Source organism: Paramisgurnus dabryanus, chromosome 20, assembly GCF_030506205.2.
Source record: "Paramisgurnus dabryanus chromosome 20, PD_genome_1.1, whole genome shotgun sequence".
NCBI lineage: Eukaryota > Metazoa > Chordata > Actinopteri > Cypriniformes > Cobitidae > Paramisgurnus > Paramisgurnus dabryanus.
Genome location: NC_133356.1, coordinates 25679810 through 25700252, shown reverse-complemented (window position 1 = coordinate 25700252; position 20443 = coordinate 25679810). Strand labels below are relative to the sequence as shown.

At 36.4% G+C, this 20443-nt stretch overlaps 1 protein-coding gene across 1 annotated transcript in view; it reads left to right on the top strand.

Moving 5' to 3' along the window:
- Positions 1–20443, top strand: part of epas1b (endothelial PAS domain protein 1b) — a 52301-nt gene that overhangs the window by 11297 nt on the left and 20561 nt on the right. The window contains exons 2-4 of the mRNA XM_065297319.2: positions 7014–7204; positions 16444–16595; positions 18969–19053. Of these exons, the coding sequence (XP_065153391.1) occupies positions 7014–7204; positions 16444–16595; positions 18969–19053 (428 nt within the window). The remainder of the gene's footprint in view (positions 1–7013; positions 7205–16443; positions 16596–18968; positions 19054–20443) is intronic.

Below are 20443 nucleotides of genomic sequence, written 5' to 3'. Positions count from 1 at the left end.
TTTCTGTGTGTAAGAATTGTTTTGTTTTTCATATGTTGTGCAGCACTTTGGTCAGCATTTATGTTGTTTTTAAAGGGCTATAAAATAAACTTGACTTGACCTAACTTCTTTTAAAAGTTAAAAGTTTAAAACTTATCACAGGTCAAAACTTAAAATAGTGGGTGGAATTGACTTGCAAAACCAAGTTGTTTTAACTTCATGCTGCACTTTTTTTTACAGTGAATATAAATACAGGTAATATAGGTTTATTAAAAAATTTCCTTAGGTTCCTAAATGTATTCTTTCCAAATTTTAAAAAAGTCTTTGCTAAGAATTTTGACCACAATTTATGCAAATGTCAATTAAATATATATATACGTGAAATCCAGGTTAAAGTCTCGCAATATAATTTTGAGATTAGGATCATCGAAGTTTGATTTCACCCATTGATTTCGCACTGTACCTCAGTCAGTATTAAAGGGCCACTAATCTAGGTGTTTTAACCACATATAACTAGCCTATGGTATCCTCAGAATGTGTCTGTAAAGTTTCGGCTCAAAATACACCACATATATTTCATTATATGATTTGTGGCTGCATTGAAAAATTTGCTATTTTTGTATGTTTGCTTGAAATGCAAAGAAAGCTTCTGTTTCCCTCCCCGAATGCAAAGTAGGGGGTATAGCGCATACACATGTGCTTTGGACTACATCGAAATGTGTCTCTGACAGAAGGTTGAACTATGCGCTCATAAGGTGGAGTCTGTGAGTGGTTATGGGTGGGGCTTAATCAATGTGACATCACATTGATAGGTGATCCCCAACAACCGGTTTTGTGTGACTGTTGTGGTTTAAAGGAGATTACACAAATAGAAGGATTTGTATAATAACAGAATGTTTCTGCACACACACTGGTGACTCATTTACTGATAGAAACACATTTAAAAGTGCATTTTCTAGGTTAGGGGGGCTTTAAAGATATCAAGGTTATATATTAGACAGAAAAATATATATGACATTATCTGGGTTTTTAGGCAGGGTCACATATAAATAAACAAACAAATAAATAATTAATTTCAGACTATAGACAATAGTTTGGAAATTTTTAGAATAATATTAAACTTATTTATTAAAATTATGTTGTGACTAGAAGCATTCAAAATAAATCAACACTGTTATTTTATATTATATGCCGTTTAGTCACCCTTTGTCTAAAATCTTACTCATAGTTCACCCAAAAATGAAAACTCTCTCTCATGTTGTTTCAAACCTGTATAAATTTCTTTGTTCTGATGAACACAAATAAAGATATTTTGAGGAATGTATGTAACCGAACCATGTATTCTTTTTTCCTTCTATGGAAGTGAATGGGGCTTTTGATATATACAACTAGTGAATCCACCGAGTTGCCAATGAAGCCCTTCAACAATATTAAATAGATTGTCAAGTTTCCCAACTTTGTGCGGCAGTGGCACAGATACACTTTGGCAAGGTTGTGGGCAGTGAAGGTCAATAAGAGGTTTGAGGAGAGGTCCGGTCAGCATAAGGTGGAATAGCCGAGGGGACAGCGCTTAATTTAGTGCATTTCATGCAAGGCAAACGATCAACCCTGCAGTCATAAGGTAGCGTGTCAGTGTTTGCATGCCTGAATAGGTCAAGTTGCATGTTTATGTTTATGGTCGCACCCGTGTCATCCAACTGCTTTGTCATTAACCACTTCTGTGCGTGGAAAGCTATAGGTCCACCTGCGCGGCGCACCTGCTTAAACATAGTTTGAACCGATTTACCAAATCACAAGTTGTTAATATATTTATTTTTGACTTGGTTTGGATGCAAAGGCAGCTCGTATTTCAGCTGCAGACTTCGAGTGTCTCATTTGTCAAACTGGAATAGATAACATTTCTTCATGACAAGCTGACATTTATCACTCTTGTGTTAAATAGTTTGAATTCTCAGCGTGGTCTGAACGGTTCGGCAGCATGCGAATATGAGCGCAGGTTTAGGCCTCGCCGATGTTATGTAAGGTGTAGGAATGCTTTGGGTTTTACTGAACTGACAGAAATTTAGTTTGGAAATTAGTCCTTGTCAGAGGGTCAAATGGGTTTACAATGTTGCACATCAATCTCATTCTCAAAGCTACTTTAGGTTCTTCAGGAAGAAAAAGCTATCTGTAATCTAAGTTTTTCACCAGCCATGACTGCGACAAGTAATCACTGCATTGTTTTTTATTTTTATTTAAAAAACATATCCAAAAGCAGCGTTGAAATGATATGCTTGTGCAAAATCTTTGTTGTGACGGAGGCGCTGACAATAGCCATTCTTCAGCTCACTGCCTGTTTTCCATTGTTGCTCGGGGGTCTTGTTGGGAGCTTAAATAAGACCTCATAGACATCCGCGTCTGCTGCACAGGGTTCAGCAAGTGCACTAGACATTTCATGCCCTGAGTAAATGCTACCTCTCCATTGTTTAATGTCCTGCCGTGTCCTCCAGGCCTGTGCACGAACAATGAAATAGACAATCAGTGAACATAGAACTGAACATGAACGTATTTAACCACAGAAGTACTAAACACATATTCGACCATTGCACAGTAAGCTCTGCTTTTTATGTTTGATGCTGTGAATAAAGTGTATCAAACCTTTGGAGATATAAAAAAACAAGATTGATTTACTTTGAGTGCGAGGAGAAATTGTTCAATGATCAATATTTTTGTACGTGACTATACAATGTGTGCGTTTGGCAGATCTTTGTATAAGATTACGCCGTGATTTATTCTTGCAGCGCTGTTACTGAGTTTTGGCTGACAGTCAATTATTGAAGCAATCATTGCCATCATGGGTAGGCTATAATACTGTACATGCCTAGAGCATTCGGTTAATATATTTATCTACATTTTGACGGAGGTGGGGATTAGCAGATTTTGCATCTGAGCTGTTCAACTGTACTTTGAAAGGATGATAAATAAGGGATCATGTAAAAGGTTCATAATTTTTTTATAAATGCAAAATGTTTGGATTGTTAGAAATGGTCAATTCATGTTGAGTAATCAAACATTGTGTTTTTTATGACACAAAGAGGACACTTAACTTTAGGGACGCAACCATAATTCACAACAAGATGAACCTATATTTTTTTTGGAGGAGGAGGACAGCCCTTATGCATGTATCTCCTGAAGGGCTATTGGATAGCGGACAGGAAAACAGCACGTCGACAACAACTCGTCTCCTCAACACGGTCACCATGGAAACCAGTCCAGTACCTATTTATTTTCTTCTAAATAGGAGGAGAGAACGAAAGGATACGAGTGTTGTTTCTGTTAATGTTGGCAAATCAGCGACTCTATTGTGAAGAGCAATTTGAACTCATTGCTTGTGACCTGGCAGAGAACCAAAACATCAGCCAATTTTTTATGTATTGTCTGTTTTTAAATTACAAAGAAACGAGTCACAAAAGAGACCATAGCACATCATTATTTATTATTCATAATGTTTTAAGCAGCTATATTAGGATTCGTCACATGTTGGACTTGGCAAATCAGTGTTGGCTTGGCTGCTGCAAAAGTCTTGCTATGTCTAAATAGTAAGAAGTATAGCTTAGCGGTAGAGCATTAATCGTGCGTTAGCAGTGCACACCATCATGGGTTTGAACCCAGGGAACTTTTTCTGTAATGCACCGAAAATGTCAATTGCAAATGAATTGAGTATAAAACTTTTTTCTTTCCAACTGCAAAGCTTTTACTCGCTTGTCAAGCATGCGAGTGTTGATCTATCCATGTTTTTCCATGCCCACAGGGCCTGTGGTATGCCACAGTTACAGTGAATAAAAAAATCACTCAGTGCGCGCGATGCATCTCAGCCTCTGAAGCGAACCGCAAACCACAACTCAACTCAATCCAAGTGCCTGAGTAATGCGCTTTCCCCAAGGCTTATTATCTGTCTGCTCAATTTTTTATTATTGATTATCTATGCTCACCTTTATCTTTTTGTCTAACATTATGTGAACCTCGTTAAAATAATCTTCTCTGGCCTTGCTTGTGTGATGATAAATGAATACCAATAAAAGTTCAAGAACTGCTGTTACATTTTTTTCTGATCGGCTGTGATTATTTACACTATGCATTTCAAAAATGTGTGGGAATAAATTCCATCATTCCTGGTTGTGTGGTAGTAAATTAATAAAATTGACGTAAATAAATAAATAAATCGCAGTTCCAGTATCATTGCTCGTCATGGAACAGATGTGTTCTAATTTTGGAAGAAGCAATATTTTGGTTTATTAAATGCAGGATGTATAAAAGATTATTCCCATGAGTACTTGAGCCACTGCTCACTGCTGGCTTTAAGCAGGCAGGGATGTTCCACTTGATTTCTATGGTGACCCATCCTCTACTGACAGTTTATGTTGACTACAATAAAGCACAGAAATGGAGCTATATCACCGTTATATTTACTGATTTATTCTACTGTAGTTTGCAGTTAATCAAATACTTGGCCCATGACCCTATATCCCATAAAATCCAGGAAATGATCCAGAAGTTTTATTGGTAATACAGCTTATTATGTTGAAGGCAAAGATGATTTATACAAAGGATATCTGTGTACTTACTGTGTATGTGTGTGTGTGGGGAAAGCACCTGCAGGACACTGGGCTCCGTTTTGGGTCTGGTGTGTGAATCTGAAGCTTGGGTTGAATAAGAAAGACTATCAATGGCACAAAGAGATGGTTATACTCTTATAAACACTCTGAGTAAAGATAAGTGTGTAAATGACTGTTTTACATACTCTGTAAAGCAAAACTGTGTGTTTACTGTGTACAGGTTGCATACACAAACTTGTTTTACATTTGTTATAGAGGAAAGACAAGCCTATATAAGCGAATTATGTCCTGGTTATAATGAAATATGATTGGTCCAGAACTCTGCACTTTATAACTTTATATACATTACTGGTTTACATCATATACAAATTGGACAATTAATTTGAACTATTTGTATTGTTTCTTCTGAATTTAACAGCTCCTGTTTTTTATGATTTTGTTATAATGATTCTTAAAGTCCCCCCCCAAAAAAATCGAAATTGTTGTTATTGGATTTTAGTATAAATATGTTAGGGCATCTATAGCTATAAACTAATGTGCTCCAAAACATTGACAAAATGTACATTTTAAAGATATAAGCATTAAAAAACTTTCAGTCTCTCCGCCAGTGCCACAGGAATTATGTATTTAAGTTAGCTATAAAGCTATAATGGTCATTTCCATAGACTTTTGAATTATTGGCAAAAAATTAGCTCTTTGTTTAAACAAACTTTGACACTTACACATTAATCTTAAAAGATTATAACAACTTTTATGAATTTTGAAGTCTAAATTTGTTTTTTGTTTTAATTATTTCTAGCAGAGGCGAAGCTACATTAAGTGGGGGTCCCATGCAAAATTAATCAGTGAGGCCCTATAAAAAGATTTATTTTCTCTTAATTTTATCTTCGCTACCCAGACAACATAAAATAAACAGCCAAAATACATGTAACAGAACATAAATGGGCAGTTTTCTGATCAGGGTTTAAATTAATCCAGGACTAGGCCTTTATATTAGGACATTTAAGTAGTTTTTACAAACAAACTTTACAAAAAACATTACTGGTGTGCATCTTGAGACAAAACAATGGCACTGATATATGTTAGGATTTTAAATGATAGCAAGTCAAATATTCATTTTAGTCTGGGACTAGGATAAACCCTTTATGGGAAGCCGCCCTTAAGTGTTTATTTTAATCTAAATAATGTCAGTATTCATCCTAATAGAAGACACAATAGAACATAACATAATATAAAGGTAAAATCTTTATATTTATAATACTGTAGGCTGTCCTTTTCCATTTCAACCTGCAATATTACTACATAATACATTTTGCTGCTAACCCTAGCTAACCAGTTATCATTTTATCAGAATTTCATCTAGCAAATAATTACGCTTGGCGAAATGACTAGGAAATTGACACCTTGTAATATGTGTCATTAATTATCTTTACAGTAAGTCAATCATCATTATTTTGCCATTACTTACCGCTGTCCTGTTTCCTCTTTCGTTTCTGGATGCCAGACAGACAGATAGCTCCTCTTTATATTTCAAATCTTGCATTTTTAACAGTACAGCGAGTTTAACGTGTCATGCCTATGCCAGTTTGAAACAGGCGGCAAAAGCATCAAGAGAATACGGGCATAACGAGAGGGGGTCCTATTAAAGGGGATGCAGACATGCGGTTGCGTTACGTAAATTTTGGATTGTTTAAATTATCAGCCATTGGGGGGACCCCTCAAATGCGGGGCCCCAGGCAATTCCCGGCCTTGCCTGCCATATTGCTACGCCTCTGTTTTCTTGTACACACATTTAGACTTCAAAATTTATAAAAGTTGTGTTCATCTGTAAGGATTAACTTGTTGGACTAAACGTGTACATTTCATACATTTTTGTTTATGTATTTTTGTGATAATTCAGTAGTCTATTGGAAAAATGAATGGGCTTTTTAGTGAGTAAACCAGTGTATAGGTTGGCCTATACAAAAATACGTCATCCCTGTGGCACTCTATACTGATAAACGTTTTTATTCTCATAATTCTGCAAATTAGTTTCTCATCCGATTCCACGCTGTGAGGTAAACTAAATACTATTGACTATTTGAAAATGAGGAGCCACTTACAATGCATCAAAAAGCTGCATGTTTTAAGGTACTTCAGTGGGTGGTTTAAGACTTTTGAGGATGGACCAGACTCCCCCAACACAATAAATGTTTTTTTCTTGGCAAGAAATTAAAAAGAACAACTCAGTTTTATTACATGTCTGAATTTGTAGAGGGATTTGCATATTGTGCAATGCAATCTTTTCAAATAAAGAAACCAGCTGGGACTTTTCAAGGTTGTATAATAACACAACTATTAAGTGTTACAAAAGCGTCTGAAGTTTGAATAGTTCTCCTTTATACAGGTTGGAGTTTATCTCTCCATTTCACTCATCATCTTTCTCTCTCGTGTGTATAGATGCAGCTCAGACCGTCGCAAGGAGAAGTCTCGGGATGCAGCTCGATGCAGGCGCAGTAAAGAGACTGAAGTGTTTTATGAACTGGCCCACCAGTTGCCCCTTCCACACAGCATCAGCTCACACCTGGACAAAGCGTCCATCATGAGACTGGCCATAAGCTTTCTGCGCACACGTAAAGTCATCGCCTCAGGTGCGTGAGACAGACACATTAAATGTGGACAGTCATATCTACGACTGCCAGACAGTCAAACTCATGGCATGCTGTCTGGCTGCATAGCACCAGGATCTGGCGGCATTTTGTTTCCTTGTTATTGATATTGTATACAAAATATAGGATAGAGCTGTAATCTAAATACTTTTGTTTGTGTTATTTCATAGTTTCGATGACACGTTTTAAAACATGGAAAACAGTTATGTTAAACAATATGTAGGTGTGTAACTGGTAGTGTGCCATATTTTATTAAAAAAAATATATAAATACACATACACATACACATACACATAAAAAAAAAAATATATATATATATATATATTAGTGATGCACCGATGTATCGGCCGCCGGTATTTATCGGCCGATTTTTGATGAATTTGAAACCATCGGCATATCGGCAATAGCACGAGAAAAACAATCGGTATCGGCCTATTAATTAACTGCATAAAGAAATCCATTATATGTAAAAAAAAAACGAGTTAATGTTGTTAATAAAATAAATGCTGAACAGCAAAAACCAACTTTGAAGGTTGTCATGCTGTCTTATTATATTTGTTTTAGCTTAATTTGTGTCTCTCTTATTATGTTGGTCAGTTGAATGTTAATTAGATCAAATCCATTTTCAGTAAAAATAAATTTGATCCACAAATAAACTAGCAAATAGACCAACTGTATAGTATTTTATACAACAGTTCTTTCTGGTTCTCGAATCTGATTGGCTAAGAGCTATGCGATATTGTGCTGATAACGTCACTGTAACCGCATCACCTTTCGTATCATTCCGCCACCTAGTGAATGGAGGTCCTAAGCAGGCTCATCTCTGAATGGAAAAACACAGACGCGCTGTTTTGAATCACTCTCCGTGTGTCTCATTAGTTTACTTGCTCATAAATCAGTCTGTGAATCCCCAATCGGAAGTAATTATTCTGTCAAAGATCAGCGCTCTTGGATGTTACGTTAAAGTTAATGGGAGAAATGTCTTGTCACATCGTGTGGACGATTAACACTTGGAAATAGGAATATAAACACTCGTTTTTTTCTGGAGCTATATCTTTTATCAGAACGCGAAAACACCGTGGAACTGCAGGTAAGCACCCCAGCTTTTAAATGTGGACATTGATCATTTACTTTATCGTGACGTGACTATTAAAACATGTTATGAGATATCGCCACTGGTATATTTATAAGCAGCATGCAAAAACATCTCTCTGACACTTATAAAAAACTGTTTTGTATAGTACTGACAAGAACAAAGTTTAATAATAATCGAGTGCTCGTATCGCGTTAAGATTAAATGAGAAAGCAATAGTAACGTTATACAAGTATAGTTTTATTAACTTTTACCTCGCGCCAAAACAATAACAACACAAAAGACACTAAATATGAATAAAAAAACAAGAAATAGTTTGATCATGACACCAAATACTGCTGATTTGGTCTCATTTTGACGATCATAAACAAACAAGGCCAACACGAGAGCCAGGGTATCTCTGTCAGAGATGTAGCCCAGAGAGGGCGGTGGTCAGCGGAGCGAGTGAACACAGACGTCCGTTCATGCTTTGGTTCTGATTCGTACCGAATCTCAGTAAGCAAACGTTCAAACAGGCGCTATCTTTACTAATCGACTGCAGATTTAAATATAATACATATACATTCTCGACTGAACTAATCTTAAAACTACACTTTGTGACCAAGAAACGGTAATATAAAGTAACGGCTATTCCGTCCATTGAGTTGTTATGAGCTTCAAAGCAGCCGAAAGTTTTACCTGTCATTCTGGCCGCCCTCAAATCCGTGGCGGAAGAAGTAGTTCTCAAACAAAGAGGCTTTTAAAATAACTCCGTTGTTGTTTTCTAGTTTTCGTTTTTCAAACGTGTGCCGTCGAACTGTTGTATAAAAGCAATATCGCTCTCGGAGTCGTGTGATATAGCTCTATATCATCACGGCTGTGATTGCCTCCGGCACTCGGCCTACGGCCTCGTGCCTCTGGCCTAATCACAGCCGTGATGATATAGAGCTATATCACACTCCTACTCGAGCGATATTGCTTAAGTATACAAGTGTTTAATATCGGTATCGGCATCGGTATTGGCCAGAAGTTGTCTGTTTAAATCGGTATCGGTCCAAAAAAATCCTATCGGTGCATCCCTTATATATATATATATATATATATATATATATATATATATATATATATATATATACACACATACATATACATATACACATATATACATATATTTTTTTGACTGAAAATAACATCCTGGATTGTAATGTACCAACCCTATATCACGAAAATGCGTGACTATTTCACGCATGGACCAGCGTGACAATGTCACGCTTTGCCGCGTTTGAGCGTGAGCATGTCACGCTTTCTGTTTGTGTCACTGTCACGTATTGGTTACTCAACTTTTTTGTCCTATTTTCAAACCATTGTCGCTTCGGTTTAGGGTTAGATTTGGTGCTTGTGTTATATGTCACTTTAAGTATTTGTCACTTTAAGTATTGGTTTATAAAAAAAAAGATACAATACTTATTCTTTTATATTTTCTAAACTTTAACCAATTGTCACCTGACGTTGGGGTTAGAGTTTGTTTAGGTAAGGGTGTCATTTTATGTAAATCTAACCCTAAACCGAAGCGACAATGGTAAGAAATTAGGACAAAAAAGTTGAGTAACCAATACGTGACAGTGACACAAACAGAAAGCGTGACATGCTCACGCTCAAACGCGGCAAAGCGTGACATTGTCACGCTGGTCCATGCGTGAAATAGTCACGCAATTTTGTGATACTGGGTTGAATGTACATACGTGAACACGTGAATGCAGCATCTGAATACAGGGAAATATATGCAAGTGTATGAATCGAGAACTTGATTTATTTCCGATTAATCATGCAGCCCTAGAACTTAAAGGAGTAGTCTACTCATTTTCAATATTAAAATATGTTATTACCTTAACTAAGAAGAGTTGATACATCCCTCTATCATCTGTGTGCGTGCACGTAAGCGCTGGGGCGCGCTGCGACACTTCGATAGCATTTAGCTTAGCCCCATTCATTCAATGGTACCACTCAGAGATAAAGTTAGAAGTGACCAAACACATCAATGTTTTTCCTATTTAAGACGAGTAGTTATACGAGCAAGTTTGGTGGTACAAAATAAAACGTAGCGCTTTTCTAAGTGGATTTAAAAGAGGAACTATATTGTATGGCGGAACAGGACTTTTGGGAGTACTTCGACTCGGCGCAGTAACACCCTCCCTCTCCCATTATGAGAGGGAGAAGGGGAGCGGATTTGTCAGGCGAGTTGAAGTACTCCCAAAAGTGCTGTTCCGCCATAATAACGTGCAAAAAATTCTATTTTGTGCAAAAAAATTATTTAAACATTCATACCTAACAAGTATTTGAACACCCTGCTATTTTGCAAGTTCTCCCACTTAGAAATCATAGAGGGGTCTGAAATTGTTATCGTAGGTGCATATCCACTGTGAGAGACACAATCTAAAATAGCTTTTGAATATGGGTAGGTTTTTGCAAAAACACCATATTTTGAGCGAAAAGCAGAGATAATTCCATTTTTGTGACGGACTTTTCATAGAGATCCCATTCAGAGCGATCTTTAAAACAGACACGGACATGCAGCAGCTTGCCATAGGGCAATACTTCCGGTTTTAAAAAGTTGCAGAAGGGCGCCACCTGGTGGATAATAGCGGTATTGCGGAAAGACGGAAAAATCTCATCATTGGCGGGGAAGCGTTTTCTCTTAATTGACGAGATATCTCATCAATGGCGGGGAAAGAGTTAAGATGGGCCTGGACATGTGCTGGTTTAAGCAGGGGAACCTTTCGTGCCATGCATGATTTCAAACCATGACGCTTAGTGTATTACCAACAGTAACCTTGGAAACGGTGGTCCCAGCTCTTTTCAGGTCATTGACCAGCTCCTCCCGTGTAGTTCGGGGCTGATTTCTCACCTTTCTTGGGATCATTGAGACCCCACGAGCTGAGATCTTGCATGGATCCCCAGTCCGAGGGAGATTGACAGTCATGTTTAGCTTCTTCCATTTTCTAATGATTGCTCCAACAGTGGACCTTTTTCACCAAGCTGCTTGGCAATTTCCCGTAGCCCTATCCAGCCTTGTGGAGGTGTACAATTTTGTCTCTAGTGTCTTTGGACAGCTCTTTGGTCTTGGCCATGTTAATAGTTGGATTCTTACTGATTGTATGGGGTGGACAGGTGTCTTTATGCAGCTAACAGGTGCATCTAATTTAGGATAATAAATGGAGTGGAGGTGGATATTTCAAAGGGAGACTAACAGGTCTTTGAGAGTCAGAATTCAATGTGATAGACAGGTGTTCAAATACTTATTTGCAGCTGTATCATACAAATAAATAGTTAAAAAATCATACATTGTGATTTCTGGATTTTTTTTTCTCTCACAATGGACATGCACCTACAATGACAATTTTAGACCCCTCCATGATTTCTAAGTGGGAGAACTTGCAAAATAGCAGGGTGTTCAAATACTCATTTTCCTCACTGTATATGCTGTTTATATGTAAGCAATTTACAGTGCCCTTCATAAGTATTGGAACAGTAAAGACAAAACTGTCCTATTTGCTGTGGAGACAAAAAAAATGTTGAAAATAGGGCAGAAAAGTACAGAATTTTTGTAACATTTGTTTATGTTTTAAAACATACATGCTTTACCAACAAAGAACAACCACAGTACAAATTTACATCGTGATGATAATCAAATTCTCTTATCTGCGTTTACCATCATTACCGCAGCTCATGAGGAAATGTGCCAGTAATGTCAAACTGTATTAAAGTTATTGTTGTATAATACAAATGAGAAGGCGCTTTATGTAAGGTTATAATTGTGTTAGTGAATATTGAACCTGCTGTAACTCTTGTCTGGATTAATTATCTTTAGATAATGTAGGTCATAATCTTATAAATCAAAGCCAGCACAAGATGAAAACAACAATTTAATAAAAACATACAGGGCATGTTTAATAACAGATATGGCAAGCATCATAATATATAAAGGTGTGTATCTCTATAGAGCTTGTTTAATTCAGTTTAATTCACAATCATTTATATAGCTTTGTTTACAGTTTTGCATTACATAAATGCAACCAAAGCGACTAACAGTGCATTACAATGTATACGTTTTTATCGAAATGTGTGTTCACTGAGTTTAAACCCATGACATTTTGCGCTTATGTAGGACCATTGTACATACGAAGTAGTACAGGCATAATGTGTAGTACTAACTGTGGATATACAGTAGTTGTCTTTAGGACTATAATCGGATTGTTAATATCTTTATGATTTTATAAGTATGGAAAAATATGTAGAAACATTTAAGAAGCTTCTGATAAGAAACCGTTCATCCAAAAATTATAATGCTGACATTTATTTACTATGTTTTCTAAGCATTTTGTCTTTTGCGCATTACATAAGTAGCTCTTAAGCGTAATGTCTATGCTACCGTTTATCAAGCAATCGAAAAAGTGATTTAGTGGTTCTTTTCAAAGTTTCTTTGACTCAAGGAGGCGAGAGGATGTGAGTTTGCTCGTATTGTTTGTGTGTCTCTATTATAAAATTAGAATCGCCGGAATTTGGACAAAGGAGCCTCAGCGTTTGACATTCCTTACTGTGTTTAGACAGACACTAAAGACGACAAAGAACAGAATTAGCTCGCAGTTTTGCCTGCGGGTTCCTACTGTAATTTGCCTAAGGTGCAAGCCGGTTTCCATTCAGGTTAAAGTAACTAGAGGAAGATTTTGAAACTGTGCACTTGAACTGACTTGAAAGTCAAGAGTTCATGAGGTACATGCAAAAACGGAGAGAGAGTAGAGACATTGAAAGGCAGCCGTGTCAGTATGAGATGACACATCAGATAGTGTTATCAGCTGGTCTGTGAGATCCGTGCTGGAAGCGTGATTGGTGCTTTCTTCAAGCCTGGCGCTTTTCGTCTCAAGCCAGCCAAAACACGGGCCAGCGCTGGCGCCACACATCCATCCATCCCCTCCTCCTAACATCACTATACCCATGCTGAGGGTGCATGGGAAACACTTTTTACATAAGATCCTCAGTCCCCTATGCACCGATGTATAGATTCACTGATTCACTCATCCACTAAATCTCTCCTCAAGCGGCTCAAAAAAGCAAAACTTGTTATGAAATAGATCTTTTTGGAAGATAAAATCTTAAAAATCAATGACTCAATGCTACTATAATTACTTTATTTTGAATCATAGAAATAAGATTAACCCTTAAAGATGATTGTAGGATTAATATATAATTTTTTGCTTGAAAATACACATGTCTGCAGTTGGCAATGCCTGTTTGTTGAAGAACTGAAAGATGTCATATCCTCTAGAACATACTGTACCGTTTAGAGGTCAGAAGTCTTCAGATTTATGTGATTTTTATATTTTTTGTCTGCATTGAGTAGGAATTTGGACATTATTATGTAATATAACACCGTGGTCCAAAACATCATTGATGAATGTGCTGCCAATTGTTCGGCATGACCTTGCGACATTAGTAGACAGTACGTGATGATCATTCACCTATTAGATGCACTTTTATCCGCAATACATATTTTCAGTATTGGTTTCACTTCAAGTCGGTTGCAGTTTTGTTTCATCTAAATATGAAAGCCATCGTGCAAGAATTCCTTCAAAGATGTACTCTTCATTCTCCTGGGGCCACGGTCACTGGGCTCAGCCAAAATCCAGCCCTGGGCTCTCAATGGGCCTTGAGAAAGTTTCTTATCTGAAGGAAGCACACTGGAGCAATCATAGGCTTCCGACCTCCCGGTGTGGAGCCGTTGTGTTCTCCATGACCTGGTGCACTCCACCTCCCTCCTGAACCTCTGCCAGATCTACCAGAGTAGTCAACCAAAATCTGCCACCTTATCCCTTTTTTAATGTTGCTATTACAAACCGTGTGGGAACAGTTTAGCTTTTTTTGTAATTGATTTAATCAATTATTTACACTTGTATCAATAATATGAGAAAAAATATATACAGTGGAGTGCAGAAGTACAGTGCTGTGCAAAAGTCTTAGGCCATTACCACCAGCTTTGTTGTTTAAGCAAAGTTTTCATGTCCTCCATATTTATTTTCCACTCTTTTTTTATTAAAATACAAACAGAAAATACAGGAAATATGTACACACAATTAAAAACAGAACTAAATGTCTTCTTCAGGCATCAGTATTTAGTTTTACCTCTTTTGGCACTAAACACATCTTGAGCGTTTTTGAGGAGACTCACTGAAGTCATTTGATTAGAATTAGAAATTAGGATTTAATTTCATTTAGGTTTAAAAGATCCTGCAGTTCCTGCTGTTGCTCAAGTGGAAGGGAGTTTACCTTAAATACTTGACACTTCAGCTTATACTTTCATACTGTTTTTAATACTACATACACATTAACTGTATTTTCTGGTTGTATTCTAATATAGAGACTGAGAAATAATTTTATATGATCACTATAACATTGCAAAAACAACTAATGTAATGGTAGCATGGTGGCCTAAGACTTTTGCACAGTATTGTATGTGACTGCTCCACGCAATCTCATGGCTAATTTGTATTATGTTTTTGTGAATGTGACATTGGGGTTAGGGGTGGGGTTTCATTATTGTTTTTTTTTTGTGATAATTTTACATTTTTGTACAAATTCATACGAATTAGCTGATGAATTCCCGTGAGATCAGGGTGGACTGCTACTTATTTGCATTTTTTTTGTTGATACAGATTACATTATCAGCATAACATTTTTAATAAAAGTTTTAGTTTTAATTGACATGAATTTCAGAATTAATTTCCCGTTTTTACCTCATGGACCCCACATATTGTTTAGCTAAACCTCATAATTTATAATACGTTGCATATGGGTGATTCTCACGAAATCCAGACTTAGAAGGTGTCCAGCATCATATTTTTTTAAAAAAGCCCTTGAAACTAATTTTTTAAGCTTTGAACTTACTAAACCATTATTTTTAGAGGATTTAAAAAATATTTCCTATAGAATTATTTACATTTTTTTTATCATTGTCAAAAATTATCATTACAGCAACATGATATTATAATATATGCATTTACAAACTCATGTTTCGGTAATGAGAACTAAAAAGTTGTCTAGGTACTATGACAAACATAATTTCAACTTTTATCTTAAATTAAGATCTGCTTACCTGGCAGCCATCTTGAGTGTCACAGTCAATTATGTCCCTTCCAACTTTTTTTTTTAATGTTTGTTCCTTGAGGGCTTAAACAATGATTGAAAATTGTTGCGGAGGATGAGACAATTTATTCCTTTTTTATTGTTTCTACATTTACAAATGATCACCAAATACCACATGTTTCTTTACTGTAAATGTTTATAGTATAACATGCACTGAAGCTTTTTATTTTTTAGATTTTTTAATTATAAATATTTCCATGTCAAAGAACCCAAATCTAGTCATGGACACGTTGCGGTAATGAAAATTTTTTCCTTAAATGTGGAAATAACAACAAAATTGGTTTGCATTTGAAATCATGTGCAAAATAGTACACGAAGAGATGTTTGTAACTGTATGCTTCTTGTTTTAATACTCTTACTTTGCATTTACCTTTTTATCAAAATGTTTCATGACACCTCATAAGTCTAATTTCGGCATAACTTTGTATTTGTGAAATCAGACAAGCATATACTATAATGGCATTATAAGAGAGTTTGTGTCTATGTATTGCATATCATATACTGTACATTGCTCTGTGTAAGTTTATATACTTTTCCAAAGGTGCGTATGATTTTCAGAGAAGTATAAACATAAATATTGGTTGTGATTACGCAATCTTCACTCAAACGTTTGTAACAGATGTGGTTTTTCACACATAAGATAACAGCTGCTGTTTCTTTAAATTGGCAGACACTACATATTTAGTATCATTAAATCATCCGGGCGTTATGGGTGCCTGAGTATTTGTAGTGCATGTTGGTATGTTTGTGTGTGTTGGGCAGTGACAGAACGGAGGTCAGTGTTGTTGGGAGGGTTTAGAGTAACAGGATGAAGTTGCTGTTGTTTATTTTGGGCCTCAGCCAAGGACTTAAGAGCCAGTTGAAGAGGGGCGAGTGTGCATACGTTCATCACACATACTGTATACTCACACACATACTGGATCTAAAAACTTTCATTTGTGTTGTGTTGCAGGCTGTATTAATACCACAAAGACGTCAGAGGTAGACCGACTGATGGACAGCTGGTATCTGAAGTCTCTGGGTGGCTTCATTACCGTGGTAACATCAGATGGAGACATGGTCTTCTTATCGGAAAACATCAACAAATTCATGGGGCTCACACAGGTGAGGATGGACACATGAAGTGAAATCGGTCAAAAAACAGGTTTAACCAGCCTAAGAAGGTTTGCCTGTTTTACAACCTGATCAGTCTGAATACAGGGATTTCAAGACACCAGCTGAAAACCATAATGGAGACCAGCTTTAATTTAGCTTAATCTGGTTTCTTTAAGATTTCTTTCAATACTGATACCAACACAGATAGGGTAACACATTTAACAAAAACGTATACTTTCCAGTAATAATGCAATAATGTGACATGCTACTTTTAAAAGTAACAGTGCAGACAGGTCTTGTTAACATTTATACTGTACATTTCCTCTGGGTTCACTTAATCATAAGGAGATGAAATGCCATTATTAAACACAGCACAAGCCCGTTTCCTTTAAGCCCTGTATAGGAGGAAGGATATGTCGCTCTTTTTATACTTAAGCAGACGTTCAGCCTCTGGCTCTTAAGAGTTATCTGCTGGCTAATGATTGCTTCCTTACACATGACTGCTGTTTTGCAGAATTGCAGTCTGTTATCAATTAGTTATCAGATATGAGTTAAAGATCCATTATGTCTCAACAAACCCAATACTAGCCCGCAAGATTATTAAGAGACCACTCCAGTTTTGACTTTAATCCTCATTTCCAGATGTATTGTGACCATTTCAGTCCAGTGTCTGTTGAATTTCAACAAAAGCAAATCTCGGGAGTGACATAAAGTCATCTAACAACAAATGTAAAAGCATGTTGAGACCCATGGAAGGTGCATCTTTTTTTTGTTATTTTGACCATGTTTCTCCCATTTTAAGTACATTTTAAGTAAATAAATGCAAATAAAAATGATCATTTTATTTTATCACAATCAGAAAAACGGAAAGGGACGATTGAAATGGTCCATACATTTTTTTTCTGCTGCTGTATGTGACCTTGGACCACAAAAGCAGTCATAAGGGTACATTTTTTGAAATTGAAATTTATACATCATCTAAATGTTGAATAAATAAGCTTTCCATGATGTATGGTTTTTTAGGATAGGACAGCGTTACTCAAAGTGTGGGGCGGGCCTCACTGGTGGATAGGAACATTACAAGTGGGGTGTGACACACCGGAGGAAATTTCGTCATTTTGTGCCCATCTCTATTAATTGCTTTATTTATTGTCCATACACTCAAAACGACACATTTAAATATAAGCCTTACTTAAAAAGCATTAGACTGTACAGAAAATGGCGCGCAGAATGAATTAATGTGGGAATGTTGATTGAAGCGGAAAAAAAACTTTAATGTGGAGAGGTGATAGGTGGAAACGGGTATAAAAGTTAACAAAGGATAAGTTTGTGACAAAGAATGAAAAGAAAACTGGAGATTTGGCACCAGCAGAGAAAACAAAGACAGACAGTGGACCTAATCAACCAAAAAGCCAGCTGAAAAGAAAGTATGATGACTTTTGTCAGAGACCAAATGCAAACACTGTTGCATTATTATTATTATTATTATTATTATTATTATTATTTACTTTTGAACAAAGTCTTATTTCATACAAAGTGATAAAACATTTGCACATTTATTTTCCCTATTGAAAGTGTTTAATGCTGTTATGTTTTAAAAATATGATTAACAATATACCATTTTGTTGGGACGATTGGGGACAGGTGGGGCTCAGAACCCTTCCCTACCTCCAAAAGTAGGGAATGGCAAAGTTGGGATAGGACAATATGAGGCTGAACTATTACAAAATCTGAGGGTGCAGCAAATCTAAATATTAAGAAATCGCTTTTAAAGTTGTCCAAATTAAGTCCTTTGCAACACATATTACTAATGAAAAATACATTTTGGAGATATTTACGGTAGAAAATTGACAAAATATTGTTATGGAACATTTTTTTTGACATAAAAGAAAAATCTATTATTTTGACCCATACAATGTATTTATGGCTATTGTTACAAACATAATAATACCGGTTTTGTGGTCCAGGGTCACATATCTCATTATTGGGACATCCGAGATGATGATGACATCATCAGTAAAAAAACCACGTTCCTTGGTAATTCAACAAATTCAAGTCTACAGCTGCTGTCACATTTTGAGAGTTCAAGAAGCAGATACAAGCAACAAAATAAATCCCTGCGGCAATTTTGAGGTCTTATGAAACAAACCGATCAGTCTGTGTGATAAACTGAACGTTATTTACAAGATTATAACCTGTAACTGATAGCCTCATACAAGCGTTCCTGAGTGGTTTCAATAGTGTTTAAATAAGCCTTTATTCTTTATAAAATTTGTAGTAAAATGTGGCCTGGTCTTCCTCCTGAGTCCTGACAGTTATGATAGGATCACAAATTCTGTTCAATGAAGTTATAGCTTTCTTTCTTTCTTTCTGTCTTTACAGGTAGAGTTAACAGGGCACAGCATTTTTGACTTCACTCACCCCTGCGACCATGAAGAGATCCGTGAGAACCTCAGCCTCAAAAGCGGTATGATGTTTTTCATGAACCTACAATAGATCTGTCAACTGTATAGACTCAAAACACATTTGTCACTCAGTTTTCAGTCTGAAAACCCATCATAAGTTATACTTTTTGTGATTTACGATTTAGGTCATGGAAATCAATGAGTAAAATCTAATTTAAATGCTCCTAATCTCATCATTTGATTATGAGACTTGAACCTGGATTTCACAGATAGGGTCATTTGTAAGAATGAACGAAACATCCTGCTAACTAAAAATACATTAGGAGAAGCCTAATGTATAAAGTGAAGAATTGAATACATCTGTCTTTTATTTTACTTACTGGTTGCCGTACTAGTAGCAGCTGTTTACAGTCACTTTGACTGTCTTCTCCTTTGGACTTTGTCTATTCACATCAACAAATTGAGCTCAACTGTAGTGAAAGGGAAAGATTTGAGCAAAACATACTGTATGTGTTGTGTGCTAAAATTGAGCTCATGTACCTATTCTCATGAGATCACAAATTCCTCTATTTCACATTTCACTGCTTTAAAAGCATGCAGGAAGAGGACCTGCTGCGAGCTGAAAACGTTCAACATTTGCCTTTTAAGAAACGTTCTTATCACTTCATAAAAACATACTTTCCCATGTAACAAAACAACTAATTTCATGAGTGTAGATTAGCTATGTGAAGAATAAACAGTCATGCCTTTTAAAACAATGACCCGCAATCCCTCATGTTTTCGTTTCTTTGCTTTATTTGACCTTCACTCTTTCGTTTCCCGTTGCCCCTCTTTGCATGCCTCCTGTAACCTCTCTGCTGTTTTATTGAGGTCAAGTTTCAGTGCTGCTATTTCAGGTGTTTGGCTCCTTCACTATAATAGACTGCAGCAGCATGGAGCGTGTTTCCTCATCTGTTTTTACCATGTTGTCAAGAAGGCAGTGTTGTCACCTGTGTCATGAGTCCAAACGAAAGCCCTCGCGTGATGTATATCCATCACCCGCCATGACATATGATGCAAGTAGCTTCTGACCTGTCATTGGCCAGTGCTTAAACTCTGACCTCATGCTGCAGCCTGTAACTGTACTTTTTTTTTTATTGCAATCAAAAAGAAGATACATCGACAAATAATAATTTTCAAGTAATAAACATAAGAGATCATCAGGAAAGATAAGTACATGGAGTCTTGAAGAAATTCTTATTAAGATCATGAAGAGGAGAAAAAAAAAGAAAAAAAGTAAAGAAAAGTAGAGAGGGCATTTTACAAGCAAATTAAAGTAAAAGATTGAATAACTTACAAATTTTAGTAGTTTTTACAGCTTTTTTATTAACAGATGTCGAAATTGTATCCAAATATAAATTAAATTCTTGTTTGAAGACAATGAATTGGGGATAATTTTTTGTAAATTTACAT